Below are 19762 nucleotides of genomic sequence, written 5' to 3' on the forward strand. Positions count from 1 at the left end.
AAAATTTGAATATGAACAACACAATTGAATCTTCTTATTCTCATGCATTGGAAATGGCTCATGAAGTCATGCATTTAAATAACAATACATAACAATAACACCACCAATAATTTTTTTAAAGAATTCATTCTTTTTAATTGTTCATGTAATAAATGACTCCGAGTACCAAAATGTTAATACAATAAGGTGAATTCTTCGGTACATATATTATATGAATATATACTAGTGCATTTGTTGAGGTTACATGATTCTGGTTGGTTAACAAATAATATTTATTGATTTTTCTATATTAAATATTATTTATAGACCAGTCACAATCATCCATCTAATGTGTATCAGACTGTTCACCATAAGATAAATGACTCTGAGTCATTCATATTATGTAATAATAAATATAAATATCATATATATTTTTTGATACAATAAATATTATATATGTTAAAAATAGAAAATACTATGAACTCTAACCTTATTACATTTATGTACTCTTTCCATCTTTATTTATAGTACTTTTTTCACTTTTTTTTTCTTAATACAAGATACTTTATAAAATTTCATATACATTCATATTTTCTATTAAAAAATGTCCTTATTTTATTTAACAAATAGAAACTTGATCTTGTTCAAAAACAAATAGAAACTTGACCAAAAAAAAATTATCATTCAAACACAATAAATACACATTTTCCTATGATTGTAATAATTATATGGATGAATATGTAAAACTAACACATTTTTTTATTTTATTTTTATATTTAGAAGTTTAGAAAAGAAATTTGAAGATTAACTAGTAGTATTTCCATGGTTTGTCCTAAGCGCTGCCGATCAGCCTCCTTAACTTACTAGCAGAGGCTTTGGTGGCATCTAGGGGTGATCGTATCCGAACCAAACCAAAAGCAAAACCGCAATCCGAACCAATCCAAACCGAAACCGCAAAAAACCGCATTTGGTTTGGATGAATTTGGATGATTTTTCTGCTAAACCGCGCGGTTCGGTTCGGTTGGCGGTTTTCAATTATGAAAACCGAACCAAACCGAACCGAACCGCAAGTATACACCAATTACATTTATTTCTATTTCCAAATCAGCCCACAGCCCAAAACAGAACTCTCTATATCCAATTATCCATATTTCAAAACTAGGGTTTCTCATATGATTCACGAAGCTGGGTGTCTCCTCTCTCTCCGTCGCCGTATCTCATTCACTCGTATCTGATTCACCGTATTTCAAAACAGAACTCTCTGTCATATCTCATTCACCGTATCTGATTCACGAAGCTAGCGTTTCTCCTCTCTCGCCGTCGCCGTATCTGATTCACGGAGCTTCAAAGTTTTTCATCTCTTGCCGTCGCCGTATCTGGTTCAAAACTCTTCATCTTTCATTCACCAAGCTGAAGCTCTTCATCTTTCAATCACGGTCTGTACTTCATCTCTCACTCTTTCTTTGAATTACAGTAAAACAATTTTAATTAGGGGTTGCTAATTCTAGTTCTAACTAATGTTATTTAAGAACTATTATTAATGATGTAATGTTGACAGTCTAATATGTATTTTGGTACTGTAATGTTCTTGTATTATTGAAACTAAGGCCATATAATTTTTTTGCAATCCAGTATGTTATATTAGCCTAAAATATAGTTGGTGTAACCGCACCAACCGAACCGATCCTAACCGCATTGGTTTGGTTTGGTTTGGATGTCTTTTTAAAAACCAACCGAACCAAACCGAACCGCATGCATTTTCATCTTGCGGTTAGGATGACTTTTTCGCTCAAAACCGCACCGAACCGCACCGCGATCACCCCTAGTGGCATCTCAAGTAAATTTAATCTCTCTCATCAAGTTCCAAGATGGGGAGTTTCTGTGAAACATTACTAATACTGCATGTACAACTTGGTGTTGAACATCTTACATGTGAAACACAATTTTAAACGGCATCGATGTTGTTAATGATGATGATTTCCCTTCTGATAAGCTCAAAAAACCCTTAAGGAAGTATACCAGTTAAACTAATATCATAAAGAACCCAAAAAAGTTATATAAAAGGATGGGAAAATACAGGACTTAAGAAACATCAACCTTCATGCGACGCTGGTCTCATAATGCTCATCAAAATCTTGTTTTGGTCAGTGATGTAGTATACTTCGTTGATGTATGGAGAACTAAACAACTCCATATGAGGAATCCTCACCAACTTGATCCAAGATTTTTCTTTTCCGTACTCTTTCATGATTGTTATTTCAGAAACCTTAGTTCCTCGGAAAAGTATCCCTAGTTTATTGTTAAAAACTCGAGGGTTTATGAACGGTTCTTTTCAAGATGCTGAAATCCATAACTGATCAAACTATGCGCTAATATATTCCCTTTAAATAAGAACGCTAGGTAATAGATCAAAATTTTGCATTTGAGTTGCACCAATCGAAACCATTAATTTTATACACAATAGAATAATTTTTTTTATTTTAGTCTATGATCTAAACGAGTCGCACATACACCCTAGTACACGTTCCTCGGCACCGAGGGCATCCCCGAAGAGCGGGAGATTTTGTTACATTTCGGATTGGCTGTCTTGTGTTTCTAATAAGTTGTTCTATAGGTGGCATAGCGAATCATATACATAATCTTAATCTTTTATTTATTATAACTCTTAATCTTTTATTTCTCTTCTTTTTTCGTTTCTTTCAATTTTATGCACCCGTGCCTAAATAAAAACATTTGTACAAATTCACAAAGTATCTACATATTACAAATGGTCCCTTGGGTGGTTGCCCATCTCGACTGCAGGAGAGGATCATGATTAAAGGCATATAATATGACAAATTGTAATATCAAAGGAGACATTAATACTTTATTATATGACATGGTGTTTGAGAGAGTTCAATTTTGTTATGGCCGGATTTATTTATGACACAGAATGTGTAAAATGAGCTCCTAATTTTGAGTCCAACTTTTTAGAACCTCTTCAATTTTTTTTTTGGAAATTTCAGATAACATAGCTCATCCATATTTTCAGTTCCGGTAGGCATGTTCTCATAAATCAAGTTTCAAGCAAATATTGCTAATTTACACAGTAGCAGCAATTTTGTTTTTTATATATGTTCAAATCTTATCTAAGTAGACGGTCTCAATAAAATCTGATTGTTTTTTCCAATTATGTTTCTGCAAGTGTGCTCCTGAGACTAGTTTATCACAATTGTTCTCCGGTCTGCATGCAATAAAAAACGGTCTCACTCTCACAGAACAATAAGCTCAAAGAGGGGCATAAACATTGATTCTAAAAATAAACACCTACCAACATCTCATGGTCTCCTGTGATTTCTTCTATTAACTCATATAGTGGTTTATTGGCGCTGTTAGGAACAAGAGCCGCAAACGCAGCTGGTTTTAGTCCTGCAAAAATGATTTCCAAACTGCCGTAAATAGGTGTGAAAAATTAACTAGTAGAACTATTATCCACGCACATGACATTGAGGTTTCATTAAGATTTCACAGTGTTAATCAAACACTTCAGCATTGAACAGATTATTGTTACCAGTTTCAGGGAAAGCATCCACGAACATTATCATTTCCTCTCCACTTAAACCAGATAAGAAACATATTCGAGGAAGAGACCTGTCTATCTGCAATGCACGCGTGCAGATATTTGAATATAATTTAGATTGTAAGGAATGTCATATTGAGTTCTAGATTCTCATGCTTTAAATTAGAGTTAATAATCACTCTTTACACATGTGATAATTCTCCATAACTTTGATATTAAAAAACTTAATAATTTCCACAAAAAACAAAACCTAAGAAACTGTTGTCAAAAATCACAATGGAGAAGCTTATTCTTAACAAAATACATTTCTTCAAATTATTATCTTTTTGTTGGTACAAATTGATGAACAGATGGTGAGGGTGCAGAAGTTAGATGAAAATAGTATATTATTACAAGCTATTCCAAAAATTCTACCTTGACCTCTTCAAAACTTTGTTGTGTTGTATGCATTGCCTCCCAAAGTGAACGCGTAACCATGTCTTTGGTACAATAGATGACCTGCAAAGCAATATGTTACATTTTCCTTTTTTCCGTCGATTTATTTTGGATATCTACGAAAATTACGATACATCGAATTTCAGTCCATAATGTATAAAATATAGATATTCGTGTTTCTTGTTTATGTTATGTGGTGATCACAACTTATTGTGCTTTATGTGATTTAGTCTATCAAAGTTCTTGACAATTTTTTAAGAAACATTTAATCTCAAAGCAATTGTCAGTTGAGAACTAAGAGTAGCTTATTGTATTTATCTAGGTCAAAGAAATCATCATAGATTGAAGGAAGTAGCTGTTGTGCATTGCAACAATATTTGGTTATTCTCTTAAGAAAATCTTTGGTTATTCCAACTGTTGGAATTTGGTAATAAAATACGAGAATGAAAGAAAAGAAATTAGATGTTACCTTCAAGAATTCACCCTCTAACTCTTTCAAAAACTGTTGAATCTGCACAAGTTCAAATACACTACTATTGAATGACACATTTGTAAAGATATAAAATAATACAGGAGAAAGATAATTGAATGCTAATATATCTAGGGAAAACTATCACTAAATAATCGTAAACTGCTATTATAAGGTAACCTTCATGCTGCAATTGTAACACTTTACATTCAGAATTTTTTTAGTAGCAAGAATATCAACAAGAGTTGCTCTATCAATCATTTGGGTCATCATCTTGTAAGCATAAACAATAATTTGAACTAACATTGGCTTAGATATTCATGTACACTAAGCAATCTCATAATACAATAAGAGACAAAAGAGAAATCGAGTAAAAGACACAGCAGAAGCATTTCTAAATGCATTGATTAAGGTAAAATCTTTCAAGACTCACAAACAATATGAAACTACCACAGCATTTTTTTATGATGTTTTGATCATAGTAATATCACCTTCAAATGTTCATCGGCTTCAAATCCCAACAACAATAAGGCCTGCAAAATAAAGAAACCTCCGTGTTTAGCTAAGCTACATATGATGTCAGTTCTACAACAATACTATGTTTGGTCCTAAGATTAATCGAACATTCATTCATAAAAAGCAACTCAAATTGGACTTTCAAAGGTAAAAATGCATATAAAGTGAGGACAAAATATCCCCCATAGGAGAACTTGAGATTTCGAGGAATCGTTGTACACATATTGCAGAAGTATATATATTCAAGATAATTACACATGAATGAAAGGTAGACGGGCGACCAGTTGCAGAAGTATTTTACTATTTTTGGTGAAAATCATTAGCTTCTTGACAGAGAAACATGTTATTAAAAACTGAGTAAAAACTAACCATGACTTACAGGTGGACCATATCTAGGATCCTCAGCATTAATAGGAACAAATTTTGAGTCTTCAACTAACTCATTAGGAAGTTCTGCATCATTAAAAAGAAAAAATTAAATAAAATTTGGGCACCAGTTTTCAAGGAATGAGAGTAAACGCTAAAGCAACAAGGATCCTTTTGGATAAATAGCTTATTTAACATAAGCACTTATCACATAAGCTATCCCTAACAATCTCACATATAAGGACTTATCATATAAGTAATTATGTATAAGCTATTTCTATAACAAATCAAACTATATTCATATATTTGGAGTGCTTATGAAGCTGAAAACAGCTTATGGACATATCATAATATGTTTGCATAATTTCCATAAGCTCTCTCACAAGTGCTTATGCTAGTAGATACGATCAAATAAGGAAGGAGAAGCCAATTTGAATGAGCATTTATTTTAAGAATGATAACTAACCTTCAGAGGATACTCTTTGAATCCACTTGAGCTTATTTGAGTTGAAGGATGAACAAGAAAAAGAAGAAGATGACAATGAAACATGGGAAAGTGAGTAACATGATGAAGGAGGGATTCTGAAGAAGCTGCAATTGATAGAGATTCCAATTCCAACGGTAAACGACATCACTTTGCTTCTGCAACTTTCCTAAATTCTGTTATCCACTTTTCTTCTACACATACATACATACACTCATAAATACTGTGTTTTATATCTATCCATAGCCACTTATTATGATCTAATAACAATGTTTAATATTTTTTGAAGGATTATTATTATTATTATTATTATTATTATTACATAAATGGTGGTGTATTATGGATTACATTAAATAAGTAAATAAATATATATTGAGAGTTTAATTTTTTTTCTTTCAATGAGTTTAATTTCTATTTTAAGCAAAAAATGGGTTTAATTTGTAATGAAACATTCATTTTTTTGTTTTTGTTTTTCACAAGTACTCCATCCGTCCCAAAATATAAGTAAAAAGATGTCAACAAAAATGAATGCATTTGAACTAAATTTTAAACCAAATGCATTAACTTTTGTTGACCAATTTTTGCTTATATTTTGGGACGGATGGAGACTGTATTCACTAGAATAATCCTAATCAAAACATATATGTCACCATAGTTGTCTTAAACACCTTGAAAGGTTTGCTCTAATCATTTCAAAATATTATATTTTTACCGAATGAAGTACAAAAATTCAATTTAATCTTAAAAATTAAACCCATGATAAAAAGAAAGAGCAATTGGACCCTAAATAATTTCAGAATCTATATATATAATTCCTAGATAGTTCTCCTACTATCCATCTTAACCCTAATCCACACCACCCATTTACATCCAATTAAATCACACAATAATGCCACATCACTTCCTTATATTATATCATTTTCATCTCTTTTTTTTTTCACATCACTTCCTTATATTATATCATTCTCATCTCTATTTTTTTTTTATATTATATCAATCTCATAATAAATAATAAAGAATTATGATTCTCCAATTATCCAAAAATTGATGTCACAAGATGTTACAATTTTCTACATTATTATTGAATTATACCTCTCCAATTATCCAAAAATTGATGTCACAAGATGTTACACTCTTCTACATTATTATAACATTTCTTAGTGACAATGAAGATGAACATAGTTGGATTCTCTTTCAACATTTATCCAATTTAAATTTCAACCGTTTTCATAGAAACAACAAAGAGTTTTTAATTTAGTCACAAAAAAAAAACGAAGAGTGTATATATTATTGACTTAATTACATTATAATTTTAGAGAAGAGTGAAGGTTATGCAAAAAGTTAGGTTATGGGATTGAAATATATAATAACCATTAGCATTATCATATTTCATTCAATTTTAGTGTGTCGCCTATGCGTTGCACTATTGCATTGGCTGGCGCATCCCACAAAAAAAAAAATATTTCATTCAATTTTGATGGTCTGTACTCATTCTCTATACATATAGGTATATATATTGGTTGGAGGAAGTAATAAGTACATCACTTTTATATTATTATTATTATTATTATAATTTTTATTTTATAATACTTATTGTTACAATTTATACGAATAATTTTTCAACATTATAATATAAAATATTACATAACACCTGTGCATCGCACGGGTGTGGGACTAGTATTATATATTTATCAAATAAAACGTCAAACCTCAAAATTTAACTAAATTATTGGGTCATGTGTTGTTGATCTGCTTGCACAGGCAAACAATCGACCCTACTTGTCACAAACTAGACGTGGCTACCTCTTTCAATCAAAATTCAAACTTTGGTTTGCGATGTTATCAGAGTATAATCCATTTCACTAGATTGATTGTGAAAACATATGTGAACAACTCCTTATAATGTTTGCATTATATTTAAACATTAGATTGAAGTTTTTGGTGAGTTACACCTCGGATTTTACCAAAATAGCATATATACAGACATAAAAGTAGTATATGCTAATCATTCTTTTCTTGCATAACCTTTGATCCTGTCATTTCAGATAGTATGTGAATTTGTTTAGTAGAACAAAATATCCCACTCGTTTAAGTTCTTTTTTCATTGCATCAAGATTTTCTTTTGAATAAATTCATTGCATCAAGTTGTTGTAGACTAATTGCAAGAAGAGATTACAACTCTGCAACCAATACTTCCTCATCAGCTCCAGATATGGAAAGGGTTCCCCGAGTCCATTTCTTCAGCATTTCTAACGAAGCTTTGGGTTGGTCCATTGGTACCATGTGACCCGCATCATGAACCTGTTTTTTGTTATTCAATACCAAACTGAGTCAGGATTTACCAAGCTATGCGGAAATTCGGTAGTAAATGAATTATAGAAACAGTCTAGATTGCATCTAAATGACAATAACTTTTCGGGCTTAGGCCCTCATGTTTATAAAAAAAAATAAATAATAACTTTTCGATCAAAATAAGTTCACATCATTCCTGACTTAGAACCAAGTTCATATAATCACTAGTGGTTATAAAGTAGTTAAACAAAAGAGTTTCTGAAAAAATTAAGATGCAGAAAATATTTTTAACTTATATTCCAATGCCATTATTTGAATTACAAGATTCTTTTGATATTTAACTCTCAACAAGTACTTGATGAAAAAGTTTATCCAAACTGGCTCTATATATATTTCTTGATGATATTTGATGTATAGCTTACACAGCAATGACAGATTTCTATTTTATGATATTGGAAGACAATCATACATATGTAAGCGGTGCATTCATTCGAGATTAGAGTATGTGTTGGATATTCCGCCTTCATTGCGGTCCGCCCCCGTCCGCCTAATTGCGGCATTTGGGTTGCCTTCATTGCAGCCTCCAACACCTTCATTGTGTTGGGTGTGAAGGGGTGGATTTAGTCCCACATTGCTAAGAGATATGGCCTGTGTAGTGTTTATATACTAGAGGCAATCCTCACCTTACAAGCCGGTTTTGTAGGGATGAGTTAGGCCCAATATAAAATCTGACATGGTATCAGAGCCTATCCTAGATCTATTGTTGGGCTTCCTGCATCGTCCACGCTTCAGGCCCATTGGGCCTGAGCGTGAGGGGGTGTGTTGGATATTCCGCCTTCATTGCGGTCCGCCCCCATATGCCTAATTGCGGCATTTGGGTTGCCTTCATTGCAGCCTCCAACACCTTCATTGTGTTGGGTGTGAAGGGGTGGATTTAGTCCCACATTGCTAAGAGATATGGCCTGTGTAGTGTTTATATACTAGAGGCAATCCTCACCTTACAAGCCGGTTTTGTAGGGATGAGTTAGGCCCAATATAAAATTTGACAGTATGTAATGTTTTCATAGTACAGCATGGGTAGGGTGGGAGAGCAAGAGAAGGATACCTTTAGGAAACTTAAAGGTCCATTGTTCTTCAACACTCCAGCTTCTGAGTCATCAACTATGAAAGGAACTTCAGGTGAGGCGACAAATTCGTTCTGGCCAGACCATTCCATGGCATGAACCCATCTTGAATTACCTATTCATTGAATTTATACATCCGGGGAAAATTCATCAATACACACCTTAAAGGTCTCAAGTAAGACATCTTAAAATACTTCAAAACAGATATTAAATATGGCCACATACCAAGCCAGTTGCAGATGAGATCATATTCCCCAGCATAAACAAGCAAACTGATTCCATCCTCAAGGAGAGCAGGAATACCAACTTCAAGATTCCTCATCCAATCCACCAGCATAGCCTGATAAACTGTAGAACTACACGAAACAAAATCAATATCCCCAACCCCTAGAGCCTTCCGAACAGATTCTTGGTTCAGGAACTTCTCCATGTTTGAAAAATCATAGCAAAGACTCCCATCACACTTTTTTCGGATGTCGTAGTACTGCAGCACAAGTTAATAATTTCTGGTCAAAATTTTAAATATGACTACCACATCATGTTCTTTCAACACTTTACAATCTCCATAAATGTCAAGGCAAATGGCAAATTAAGATATTAAGAAACGGCATAACAAGCTTGCTTGACATTTGCTATAAAAATTTATCATTTAAAATATCCCCCATTTATCATTTAAAATGTCCCCCACTAAGAAAGTGTCAAAGGAAAAGTCATAAGTGTTTCATATTGTGGTACAAGTACAATGTTAAACATAACCTGATAAACAGGTTACTACTACCTAATATGGTGTGCTGGTATGGTATTTTCCAGATGAAATTATTCTGGGAAGCAAAGCAAAAAGTGACAGATAACAACAATTTGTTCAGGACAATTAAAATCCCTTCTTCACTTCTCACTTAACAACTAAAAGCTTTTTAAGAAGAGTGACTCTTTAACATGGTATCAGAATTTCTATGAAGTCGGCAAATAAGTCTGTAATTAGATCATGCTTCAGCTTGTGTCATAATTAATTATTAGCTATTGATGGCTCACACCTATCAACATAAGCTTTGAGGTTCATAGGCACACTGTAAACTTAACAACATAAAGTACAACCACATTAAAATCACACAGAAGATAAGGCAACTAAGTTACTCACATTGATATTACCAGCATGTGACATAATGGAATTGAATATAGTATTACAAACAAAATACGAAGTTGTGCATGCGATTTTTCCATCTGTGCCTGAAAGGAATAAAACAAGTATTAAGCAGAAACATAACAAAAGCTAGTTAGTTTACTATGAGATGGCAGAGACTTTTGGTCCTTCGATTTGCATGAATAATCAGGATTGTAAAAATTACTATTAGGTTGATGACTGAAAATAGAAAACGTCCATCAAACTATAATACGGTCACATGTAAAATGTTGTAAGAACTTCATATAATTTCAAATAGTTTATAATATAAGCATAGCAATATGCATTTAATATTAAGATAAATGTGTATTTATATGATAAGACACATCAGTAAATAATATATAGGTAATATATGCAGTTTAAATAACTGTAGTAAGTTTTACATTACATCACAAAAAATAGCAAGCCTGAGCATGAATCGAACCCAATGATTGGAACCATGTGGGAGGTGGAGCTTAACGTTCATTTAAAAAAGAAATAAAGTCAGAAATAGTACTAGTACAATGCTTGACTTTGTTCAATTCAATAAAAACCTTAGCTCAAACATACAAACATGGGAAGGAACGTTAAATTCACTCAAAGGATATATGAAACAACATCACGTGTAAATTACCACATAGTTTGATTGCCAATTCGCAGGCTGGAACCATCAGTTTATTGATGTGATCATAGTCAGCCTGTTTAATTATGCCCATGTCAAGTGCATAATCTGCGTAAGCTTTATACTGAATTGCAGGATCAGTGAGCCCATTGCCAATGGCAAATCCCTGTTTCAACCATTTCAAAAAAGCTAAGCAAATCTTCATATCCTTCAATATATATTTCGAATAGAATGGTTCACTGCACAACAGACCTTCAAGTTTATATGAATTCCTTCTTTAGCTTTGTTTCCCTTATGGACACGAGCAGCAAAAGCCGGAATATAATGCCCGGCATATGATTCGCCCGTAATAAAAAAGTCATTTTTAGCATACTCCGGATGTTCAGCAAAGAAAGCCTGTAGGGAAAAGAGAAAACACACGATAACTCAAGATATCACAAGTGTTCTTATCCAAAATAGCAATAACTGAGAAACATTTTGTTTTGTTTTTCAAAGAACAGCGACCAAGAAATATTACGAAAGGAAAACAAGTTTGCAAATACAACTTCTGGTCTAGAAACATAAATATAAGACAAGTTTATCATATTAAGGGTCTATTTGGATTGACTTATATTTGACCGTATATACTAGAATAAGCACTTCAAAGATTGTTTGGGTTTGGAACTTATGGAAACAACATAAGACATGTTCATAACTCATAAGTTGTTTTCAACTTATTTCCATAAGTTTGTTCAAAAAAAACTTATTTCTATAAGCTTTTAATTAAGCTGTTTATCCAAAAAGGCCCTAAGAAACACTGCACTGATGTTGTATAACAAACAATAACATTTAGAGAAAACACAAGTACCTGTAAAAAGTCATACAGGTCATTGCTGACACCGTCTTCATCATGACGAATATCACGGTTATCAGTGGAGTAACTAAAGCCAGTTCCGGTTGGTTGGTCAACATAAAGGAGGTTAGAAACCTACAAGGTTACCAATCAGTTTGTTATGTCCAATAAATATTGATCACAAGAAAACAAGAGATGAAGAGAATAGGGAAAAAAAAAATTAAATTGAATGACAAGAGGAACAAACAAATGACATGAGGATATATATTAATATACCTTGTCCCAACCATATTCATTCCATACAAGGGACAAATTGTTAGCAATTTTGAAAGGACCGTTTTCATAAAACACAGCCAATTCACTGCTACAGCCAGGTCCCCCTGTTAACCATATCACAACAGGATCCTTCTTGTTGTTCCGGGATTCAAAGAAAAGGTAGAACATCCTGCACCATTCAACAATAACTCAAGAAATAAACAACAAAAACCATTGTTAATCACATATCGCAGAAAATAGCATTATATTAAAATTCTGCTATGCTACCGCGCTATATCTCCACAATAGTGGCTATTTGAAAACACTTTGTAACTAAATAACGAATTGCAGAACAATAGCAATTTGTTCAAATTGTGTGCATTGCATAATAATTAAATATTATATTATACACACACATTCTCTTTGTCATGCAACATTCATATTCCACAAAAAGACACAGGAAATTAAATTATTAAATTCAATGAAGACAAATCTCAGGGCCTAATTACAAAAATTGCAGTAGGTATTCACTGAAATTGACAGAGTGAAAATAAAGTAATACCCCGTCTCTAAACATTAGACCTCTTGAATTTTTTCCTTGCCCTTTTTTACAAGACCCTCTTTGAATTTTCAACTCCATCGATTATTTTTTTACAAATATACCCCAAATTAATTTACATATTTTTCTTGCAATCCCATAATAAACATAGTAACGTTAACATTAATTTATTTATTTTTAATTACATATCAATTGTCAACAAATTTAACATCACAATCAACTTTCAATCTACTTAAGAGAGTTTTTTTTTTTTTTTAAAAAAAAGGGCCAAAATCGGTAATTAGTTGTTAATATTAGTATTTTCTTCTTAACCAACAAATTTAACATCACAATCAACTTTGTTATTTCCATGTAACTAATCATTTACTGTAACTAATTTACTCAGAGAGATATCTTATATTTAGCGACGGATGTAATAATATTTTGTACAATTAATAAAATAGTAGCAAAAAGAATTATTAAATTAAAAAAATAAAAAATGAAAAGAGAAAACATGCAACATTACTGACTTAGCAGCATGAGAGTGTTGAATCGGGTAATAACCAGCGCGATGAGCCAAATCATCAATGGAAATTCCTTCGCCTTCACCGGAGAAGTTCGGGAATCTGAGTGGCTTCTCGACGATCTTGTTATTGTTATCGGCGGGTCGAACATTGGGATCAGAGATGATGTTGATATCATGAGGAGGGAAGAGGTTGAAGCTCTTAATAAGGTGATTCGCGATATCATTGTTGAATGTAGTGGCGGAGGATGGTGGTGGGGACTGCAGGAAGAGCACAATAGCAAAGAGAAGAAGAATCGAAAACGACGTCGTGGTGATGGTGGACGCCATTTTCAGTTTAGAGAGAATTTGTGTTGTGTTGTGTTGGTTTGCGTGCAAATGAAAATGAGAGAGAGATTGGGGAAAGGTGGTTGGTTACGTTTGTTTGCTTAAGATCCAAGTTTTGCACGACACGTGGCACTTTCTAGGAGAACTTATTGACTGTTACTACTAGTTCAGTCACACTCAGAATCACGCGCGCGCGAGTCTTCTGTTCCGGGGCTTAAAAGTAATTTAGCTTAACACAATTCTCTATTTGGGAATTTAGAGTAGTGATTAGATGAAATGTCACATGTCTCTTTTAGTTTAACCAAAGTCTTAAATTCGTTCTTTGATTTGGGCATGTAGCAATATTAAAACTCTTAGAAAGAGTTAATCGCCTATGTAGGTCCCACAAAATTCGAGAGATGAATATCTATATTTGCACGAAGAGGATACCCGATTTACAACTACAAAAATATCTTAAGAGTTTGGTTTTGTAACTTAATTTTAGTCCCTGAAAGAAATGATTATTTTTGAAAAATTCTTGAAATACATCTATTTCTTTAATAAAATAATCTTCCATATACACATTACTTTTGGTGTCACTTGTCCATGAAATGTCAACTAATTATAACATCAACAAACTTAGTTCATAGATAAATATAAAATGATTATTTATGCCACTTAAATTAATAGTGATTTTACATTTAAATTTTCTTTTGGTGATCAATCAGTAAATAGCGATGAACTAAATAGATACAAATATTTTTACTTAACTTACTAGTACTAGATAAATAGTGGAAAAATAATGACTTATTATTTTTAATGAACAATGTAAAGAAACAAACTAAAAGCCTCTATGAAACCAGACTCATGTAGAGTCTCCTAATGAGAGGTACAGAAACAAAATCAGGAATATAATAAAAAAAATTAACCCTGAAGAATATTATTCCATCAAATCATGCTGTGTTAAGAGGTTAATTGAGGTCATTGCAGGTTAAAGGCTTTACATAGTTCTTGTTCCAGTTACTGTTATACTTGAAGCTTCAACAATTTAGTCAAATGTGCCTTCTTCATCAAGCCAAATATCAACTAAGAAATCTACCATCTCCTACATCAATCACAAATCCATAAGAAATTTGAATAAGCCCTTTGAAGAATGAAAAATACGGAAAGCTTTCTATCTCGTAAAGCTACAACGCCATATTCAATGAATTAGACTATGTTTGGATATACAACTTAATTATGTGTTTATCTTATAAGTGTTCATGTATAAGCTATTTATGTAACAAATAAAAGAAACATGGTTTCATATAGACTATAAGTTGTTTTCAAAAGCTATCCTGAAAAGCCTATGGAAATAAGCTAAAAACAGCGTATGGACTTGTCATAAGTTGTTTTCATAAGCTCTCGCAAACAGTTTTGTAAGTTCTTATGTCAACAGATATGCTCAAATATGTCTCTAAAATAGTTAAGTGACTATACAAACATCTACTCTTAATCTTCAATTACTAAAGTTTGTTAATCTATCCCAATATGTTTACATTTTAGGCATATTCTTTTAGTTAAGGGCATTGGAAACTTACAGGCAATGGAATTCGCTCAGCAAAAGGTTCGTTAGTAGAAAGCAGATCTTCATATGATGTTGACCAGCTGAAATAAAAAATAAAAATGTCAGTTGTGTCTTAAGAAGCTATGCTAAATAAATTCATAAAACTAGTGAAAGCACAGATTGCTAGAATTTTTTATTTTTCTATAAACTAATTGTACTAATATCACTTTAACAGAAACCCGAAACCAAACAAAAGTAAAGACAGGTGAGACATAAGAGAGGCATAGCATGTTTCCAAATAAAGCTTTTACAATCCAAAAATTTGCTTTGCATGTATATACAATCAATGTGTCAACAAGAAACATGCATGAAAAAAGTTAATAGCCAACTTTCACCTTGGTCGTGTACTAAGGATCGAGATCCTCTTTTCTTTTTTAAACAAACATTGGAAGTGCAAAGACATCATAGTGAAAAACTGGCATCCCAACTATGTTGGCACCCCAGCATTTCTACAATATCATCTGCAGCACCCCAATAAGATTGATCATAATGGACCAAAAGAAAAAAAATCGCAAACAGTTTCAGTTCAGTCCAAAGTAAAGAGGCGTTAAGGGACACATTGAGGGAGTAAATTGAGAAAGTGCGAAACTAGAAGAGGGTAAACGGTAATTTACCCTAAAAATGACTATATATAAGTATGCCTGATTAGAGTGTGTAGTATTTTAGCAAGACCAGATAAAGGGACCATGATTAGATGAGTAGTGAGTTAATGCCAGTAGCCAACATAGTAAAGTCTTAGACATGAATGCAGAAACTTTATTTAGGTGCTGTAAAAGTGTAAATATCTCTAAGAAACTCTGCAAAAATAAGAAAGATAAAACCCCTTCTAATTTCTAAACCACTATCTAATTTTTTAAATGGTTTCTCCCTCGTAAGAACAAATGATATAAAGTCATTGGGCTCAAGTGATTAATGAGCTCGAGTTAAGAACAACTTGTTTAAGAGAGCTGGAGTTTGAATCCTGGCTTAAACAATCTTTGGCCAAACTTTACTTACCTCTCGGCCGAACTTCGGGTTACCAGGGGCCCCTTCCCTTGGGAACTGGAGGGTAAAAAAAAAGATGATATAAACCCTTCTAAACCTTTCATCATGACTATTAACAATTATTGAAACTGCTTAAACAGTCTTGCGTCAAACTTTACTTACCTCTCAGCCGAACTTCGAGTTACCAGGGACCCCTTCCCCTGGGAACTAGAGGGTAAAAACAAAGATGATATAAACCCTTCTAAACCTTTCATCATGACTGTTAACAATTATTGAAACTGCTGTAAATGAAGTGAAAGGGAGTTGGATTGAGGTGTACCTAATAATTTGTTCCTTAGGTGTTCTTGGTGATTGCCGAGACTTATCGCCAACCCACTTTTTTCTATTCTCATGCCAAGCATTTGCAGCTGCATGGTACATTCGCCACTATTAGCTTTTAAACAACAGAATGAAAAAATTTAAATCTAACAGACAAAAATTAAGACTAACCATGATTAACAAACGTCGAAGTTTGCTTTAAATTTTGCTTCCCATTGGAATGAAAACATCTATAGGTGTTTTCACTTTGTCTTTTGACTTCATCTGCAGATTTAGAATGCTTCAAAGTTTGTTTCCCATTGGAATGCGTACTTTCTTTATAGACCTCCATCGCATCCAACAATAATTCTACAATGAATACTAATAATTATTTCCTTCTAAAGATTAGAAGTACCTCTCTTCCCTTCCTACAAGTTATTGCCAATTGAATGTCACAACTCGTCAATCGCTGCAGCTGCATAATGAGACGATAACTTCAATACGAAAAACTACACCATTTCATACAATAAGAGAAACCTTAATCAGAATTCCTAAAAACATGAAATATGAAAATTTAAATTACATTACATGAGTTAAAAATTAAGTCAACAAACCAACATTAAAACCCCTACTTATATTATCTAATTATCTAAAACCTTGTATAAAGTACTATTCCCATCAAATACTAGAATTTCATTAGTTAATTAAAATCAACTAACTTTCTTTCTTTCCAGATCTGCAATAAAATAAAACACAATTGAAGAACATATATGTATTAATTTTAGATCTAAATCCTACCTAACTTTCGTTTGGACTAAAAATCCTACCTAACTTGAAATAATAAAAAATTGCATCAATATAAACAAAAGACAAATCAAGGACCCGCATTTAGGATTAGTGATAAAGTTTAATCCTTGTGTCGGTTACAAATGTATAATACTAATCAAAATCTAAAATATTAAATAACACACTTCAATTTAGTAGAAAACAATGAATACTAGCATGCACACAAAGAACAAGAATCAAAATTTAACAAAAGAAAAGACATAAACTTCTTACAACAGTGAGTAATGCATTCAACAAAGCAAATACAAAAACAAAAACCCAATTGAGATCTGAATCAAAATCAAGAAACCAAACAAACAAAACATGATCAAAACAACAACAATAAATTCAAGATTTTTCAATTATGTCTTCATCAAAAGGAGAAAAAGAACAATACCCTTACAGTGATGGATGACCAAAGAGATGAATTGAAGAAGAAACAGATGCAAGAAACGATTTTGACAAATGGGTTTGTGTCTTCACAAGCATTCAACTATAAGAATTAACAAAAGGTACAATCTTTAGTTATTTTTTCACTTCTTTGTGTTTTTTATTTGTTGGGTTTTGTGTCTGTGGGCAAGTACACAAGTTGTATGTAAAAAAAAAGTGCTTTTTTGAATATTCGATTTTGTGGATTTTTTTGGATAATAGAGAGAGTTGTTGGACGGTAGTAGTTAGTTGTTGTAACTTGGTAGAAACGTGTAAGAATGGAAATTTGACTACTTTACCCTTAATAGTCATAAGTAAAGTGGATAAGGATAAAAAAGATACTTGAGGGGTTTTTAGTCATTTTGTGTTGTGTAATTAGGACCACATGATTGAAATTGTTGTTTGTTTCCTTTCACCACCGCTGGCTGCTGGCGTGGTGGCCAAGAAATTTGGTTTTGAGGTTTGCATCAAAGAGGACAGTGGAATTTGGGACTTGATTACGTGGCCCAGTAAGAAAGTATATATTTCCTCTTGATATCGGTTAAATTGTATAATTTTAAAATGTATCAAATCATTCTTATTTTAATTTCAAATCAAAACAATTGATTGGACCTTACCAAAAAAAATACTTGATTGGATGGTCAGAAACGACGTCATTCCATAAAAAACACAAATATATATGGTAATGAAATTAATTTATATGCACCATTAACACGTGCATGCATATTTTTTAAAAGATGCATTACAAAAATATATATTAGACCATCTCCAATGGTGTAGTACCTATTAGATACTCATGGTACTTATTAGGTACTATCATTGAAGCACAACACATTTTAGTACCTAATAGGTACCACTTCTAATATAATAACTCTCTCTCTCTCTCTTCTTTTTATGGGACCCACTTTATTTAATATATTCAAAAAAAAATTATTTTGACAATATTATTTTAAATTAAATTTCAAATTTTAATGATGTGGAGTTATTGATGGGACCTATTTTAAAACTTTTTAAGAAATGCTCCATTGGAGTGGTTGAGTACTATTATTAAAAAAATAATAAATTGATGATGTGTCTATGTGGGACCATTTAAGTACTAAAAAATGAAGTGCTCTATTGTGGATGCTCTTATACACTTTTGATAATCCAGAATTTTATTGGATACAAATACAAAAATTTAATTTCATACTATATTTTTATATTAAATTATTTTAAAATAAATTTAATTTTTTAACAAAAATAAAAATTCGGAACCGAAAATATTTTAAGCACTGAGATTTGTTTTTTCATCGGTCAGTTTTTTTTGGTATTCATCGGTGAGTTTAGTTCATACAATTGCTATTTAATAATTATAATGACAACGCCCGACATATCCAAAATTTTTATTGGTTATTTAACTTTATATATTTTTTATAATATGATATCTGGTCCAATGACAGACTAATTTGAGAGGATTAATCTTACCGTCCACTTGTTTGTGCCTATTAAAAGTTTTTTTGTTGTTGCTCTGTATATACTAGCCGATCAAAATTAGCACAAGAGATAGATAGTCAAACTTGAAACTTTAAAAGAAACATACTCCAAAATCTCAAGGTCAACGTCTTAGGCCTCCTAGGCCAAACCAAGTAGCTTTATATACTCTAGTGCCCCATTAGATTATTTTATGGGTACGTCTTTTTAGGTCATTTGAATCAAGATTTTTAATAAATTATGATATGAGTATGATAATTTATTTCCCTAACATAAATTATGTTAATTTTGTTTCAATTTCAATTTTTCAATTGTTGATTCTCTATTCAAGTTTGACAGAGCATTTTTAAGTGGTTGAAGGTGGACTTTATACCGTTCGAATCCATATACAATCATTTTTTTATCTTTTGGAACATTAGTGAAGAATAAGAAATTTGTAAGCGTCCGACATTTAATTTGGCTAGCCACTAATTGGAGTATTTGGAGATCAAGAAATAATAATATATATTTTGTTTAGAGGAGAGGTTATCGGAGTTTCTGACATTGTGGATCAAATAAAATTCATTTCCTGTTTTGGTTTATCGGTCGTACTATGAAATCAACATCTTTAGCATTCTCTAAATGATGTAATGATCCTATAGTTTGTGTCCATAACACATCTTAATGTTCCTTTGAATTGTAAGGGTTGAGTA

General features: G+C 32.3%; 3 protein-coding genes across 7 annotated transcripts; all 3 read right to left on the reverse strand.

Annotated features, from left to right (window-relative positions):
- Positions 1 to 2945: 2945 nt before the first annotated feature.
- LOC123919916 lies at positions 2946 to 6028 on the reverse strand. Its single transcript, XM_045971955.1, has 8 exons — positions 5791 to 6028; positions 5338 to 5411; positions 4934 to 4975; positions 4443 to 4484; positions 3953 to 4036; positions 3530 to 3617; positions 3290 to 3387; positions 2946 to 3202 (listed from the first exon to the last, which is right to left on the reverse strand). The coding sequence occupies exons 1-8, from the start codon at positions 5954 to 5956 to the stop codon at positions 3185 to 3187; spliced, it is 612 nt and encodes a 203-aa protein (XP_045827911.1). The 5' UTR covers positions 5957 to 6028; the 3' UTR covers positions 2946 to 3184.
- A 1666-nt stretch (positions 6029 to 7694) lies between these two features.
- LOC123919924 (serine carboxypeptidase-like) lies at positions 7695 to 13578 on the reverse strand. The gene is made up of 9 exons (XM_045971965.1): positions 13161 to 13578; positions 12114 to 12282; positions 11853 to 11972; positions 11258 to 11401; positions 11018 to 11171; positions 10363 to 10451; positions 9450 to 9708; positions 9206 to 9339; positions 7695 to 8109 (listed from the first exon to the last, which is right to left on the reverse strand). Exons 1-9 carry the CDS (start codon positions 13481 to 13483, stop codon positions 7981 to 7983), a joined length of 1521 nt encoding a protein of 506 aa, XP_045827921.1. The 5' UTR covers positions 13484 to 13578; the 3' UTR covers positions 7695 to 7980.
- Positions 13579 to 14170: 592 nt separating this feature from the next.
- On the reverse strand, positions 14171 to 17816 carry LOC123919929. Of its 5 annotated transcripts, none has more exons than XM_045971989.1 (7): positions 17575 to 17816; positions 16539 to 16821; positions 16369 to 16456; positions 16212 to 16256; positions 16062 to 16106; positions 15040 to 15106; positions 14171 to 14564 (listed from the first exon to the last, which is right to left on the reverse strand). In XM_045971989.1, exons 2-7 carry the CDS (start codon positions 16696 to 16698, stop codon positions 14508 to 14510), a joined length of 462 nt encoding a protein of 153 aa, XP_045827945.1. In that variant the 5' UTR covers positions 16699 to 16821; positions 17575 to 17816; the 3' UTR covers positions 14171 to 14507. The 5 variants fall into 5 exon arrangements, with proteins under 5 accessions (XP_045827945.1, XP_045827936.1, XP_045827951.1 ...); XM_045971980.1 differs by having other exon boundaries at positions 17569 to 17816; XM_045971995.1 differs by lacking the exon at positions 16212 to 16256 and having other exon boundaries at positions 17569 to 17815.
- Between the last annotated feature and the right edge of the window lie 1946 nt (positions 17817 to 19762).

The sequence above is a fragment of the Trifolium pratense genome, linkage group LG1 (assembly GCF_020283565.1).
Source record: "Trifolium pratense cultivar HEN17-A07 linkage group LG1, ARS_RC_1.1, whole genome shotgun sequence".
NCBI classification, from domain to species: Eukaryota; Viridiplantae; Streptophyta; class Magnoliopsida; order Fabales; family Fabaceae; genus Trifolium; species Trifolium pratense.

Excerpts from the sequence above, each read along its gene's own strand:
- LOC123919929 (XM_045971989.1), bottom strand. The coding sequence starts at position 16,698 with ATGGAGGTCTATAAAGAAAGTACGCATTCCAATGGGAAACAAACTTTG. Across the intron at positions 16,107-16,211 it reads ACTCGAAGTTCGGCTGAGAG|TTCCCAAGGGAAGGGGCCCC; the intron begins GTAAGTAAAGTT and ends TTTACCCTCCAG. Across the intron at positions 14,565-15,039 it reads CTGAGCGAATTCCATTGCCT|GAGATGGTAGATTTCTTAGT; the intron begins GTAAGTTTCCAA and ends TGATTGATGTAG.
- LOC123919924 (XM_045971965.1), bottom strand. The coding sequence starts at position 13,483 with ATGGCGTCCACCATCACCACGACGTCGTTTTCGATTCTTCTTCTCTTT. Across the intron at positions 12,283-13,160 it reads CAACACTCTCATGCTGCTAA|GATGTTCTACCTTTTCTTTG; the intron begins GTCAGTAATGTT and ends TGAATGGTGCAG. Across the intron at positions 11,172-11,257 it reads GAATTCATATAAACTTGAAG|GGATTTGCCATTGGCAATGG; the intron begins GTCTGTTGTGCA and ends TGGTTGAAACAG.
- LOC123919916 (XM_045971955.1), bottom strand. The coding sequence starts at position 5,956 with ATGTCGTTTACCGTTGGAATTGGAATCTCTATCAATTGCAGCTTCTTC. Across the intron at positions 4,976-5,337 it reads ATCCTAGATATGGTCCACCT|GCCTTATTGTTGTTGGGATT; the intron begins GTAAGTCATGGT and ends TTTATTTTGCAG. Across the intron at positions 3,618-3,952 it reads AAAGTTTTGAAGAGGTCAAG|ATAGACAGGTCTCTTCCTCG; the intron begins GTAGAATTTTTG and ends CGTGCATTGCAG.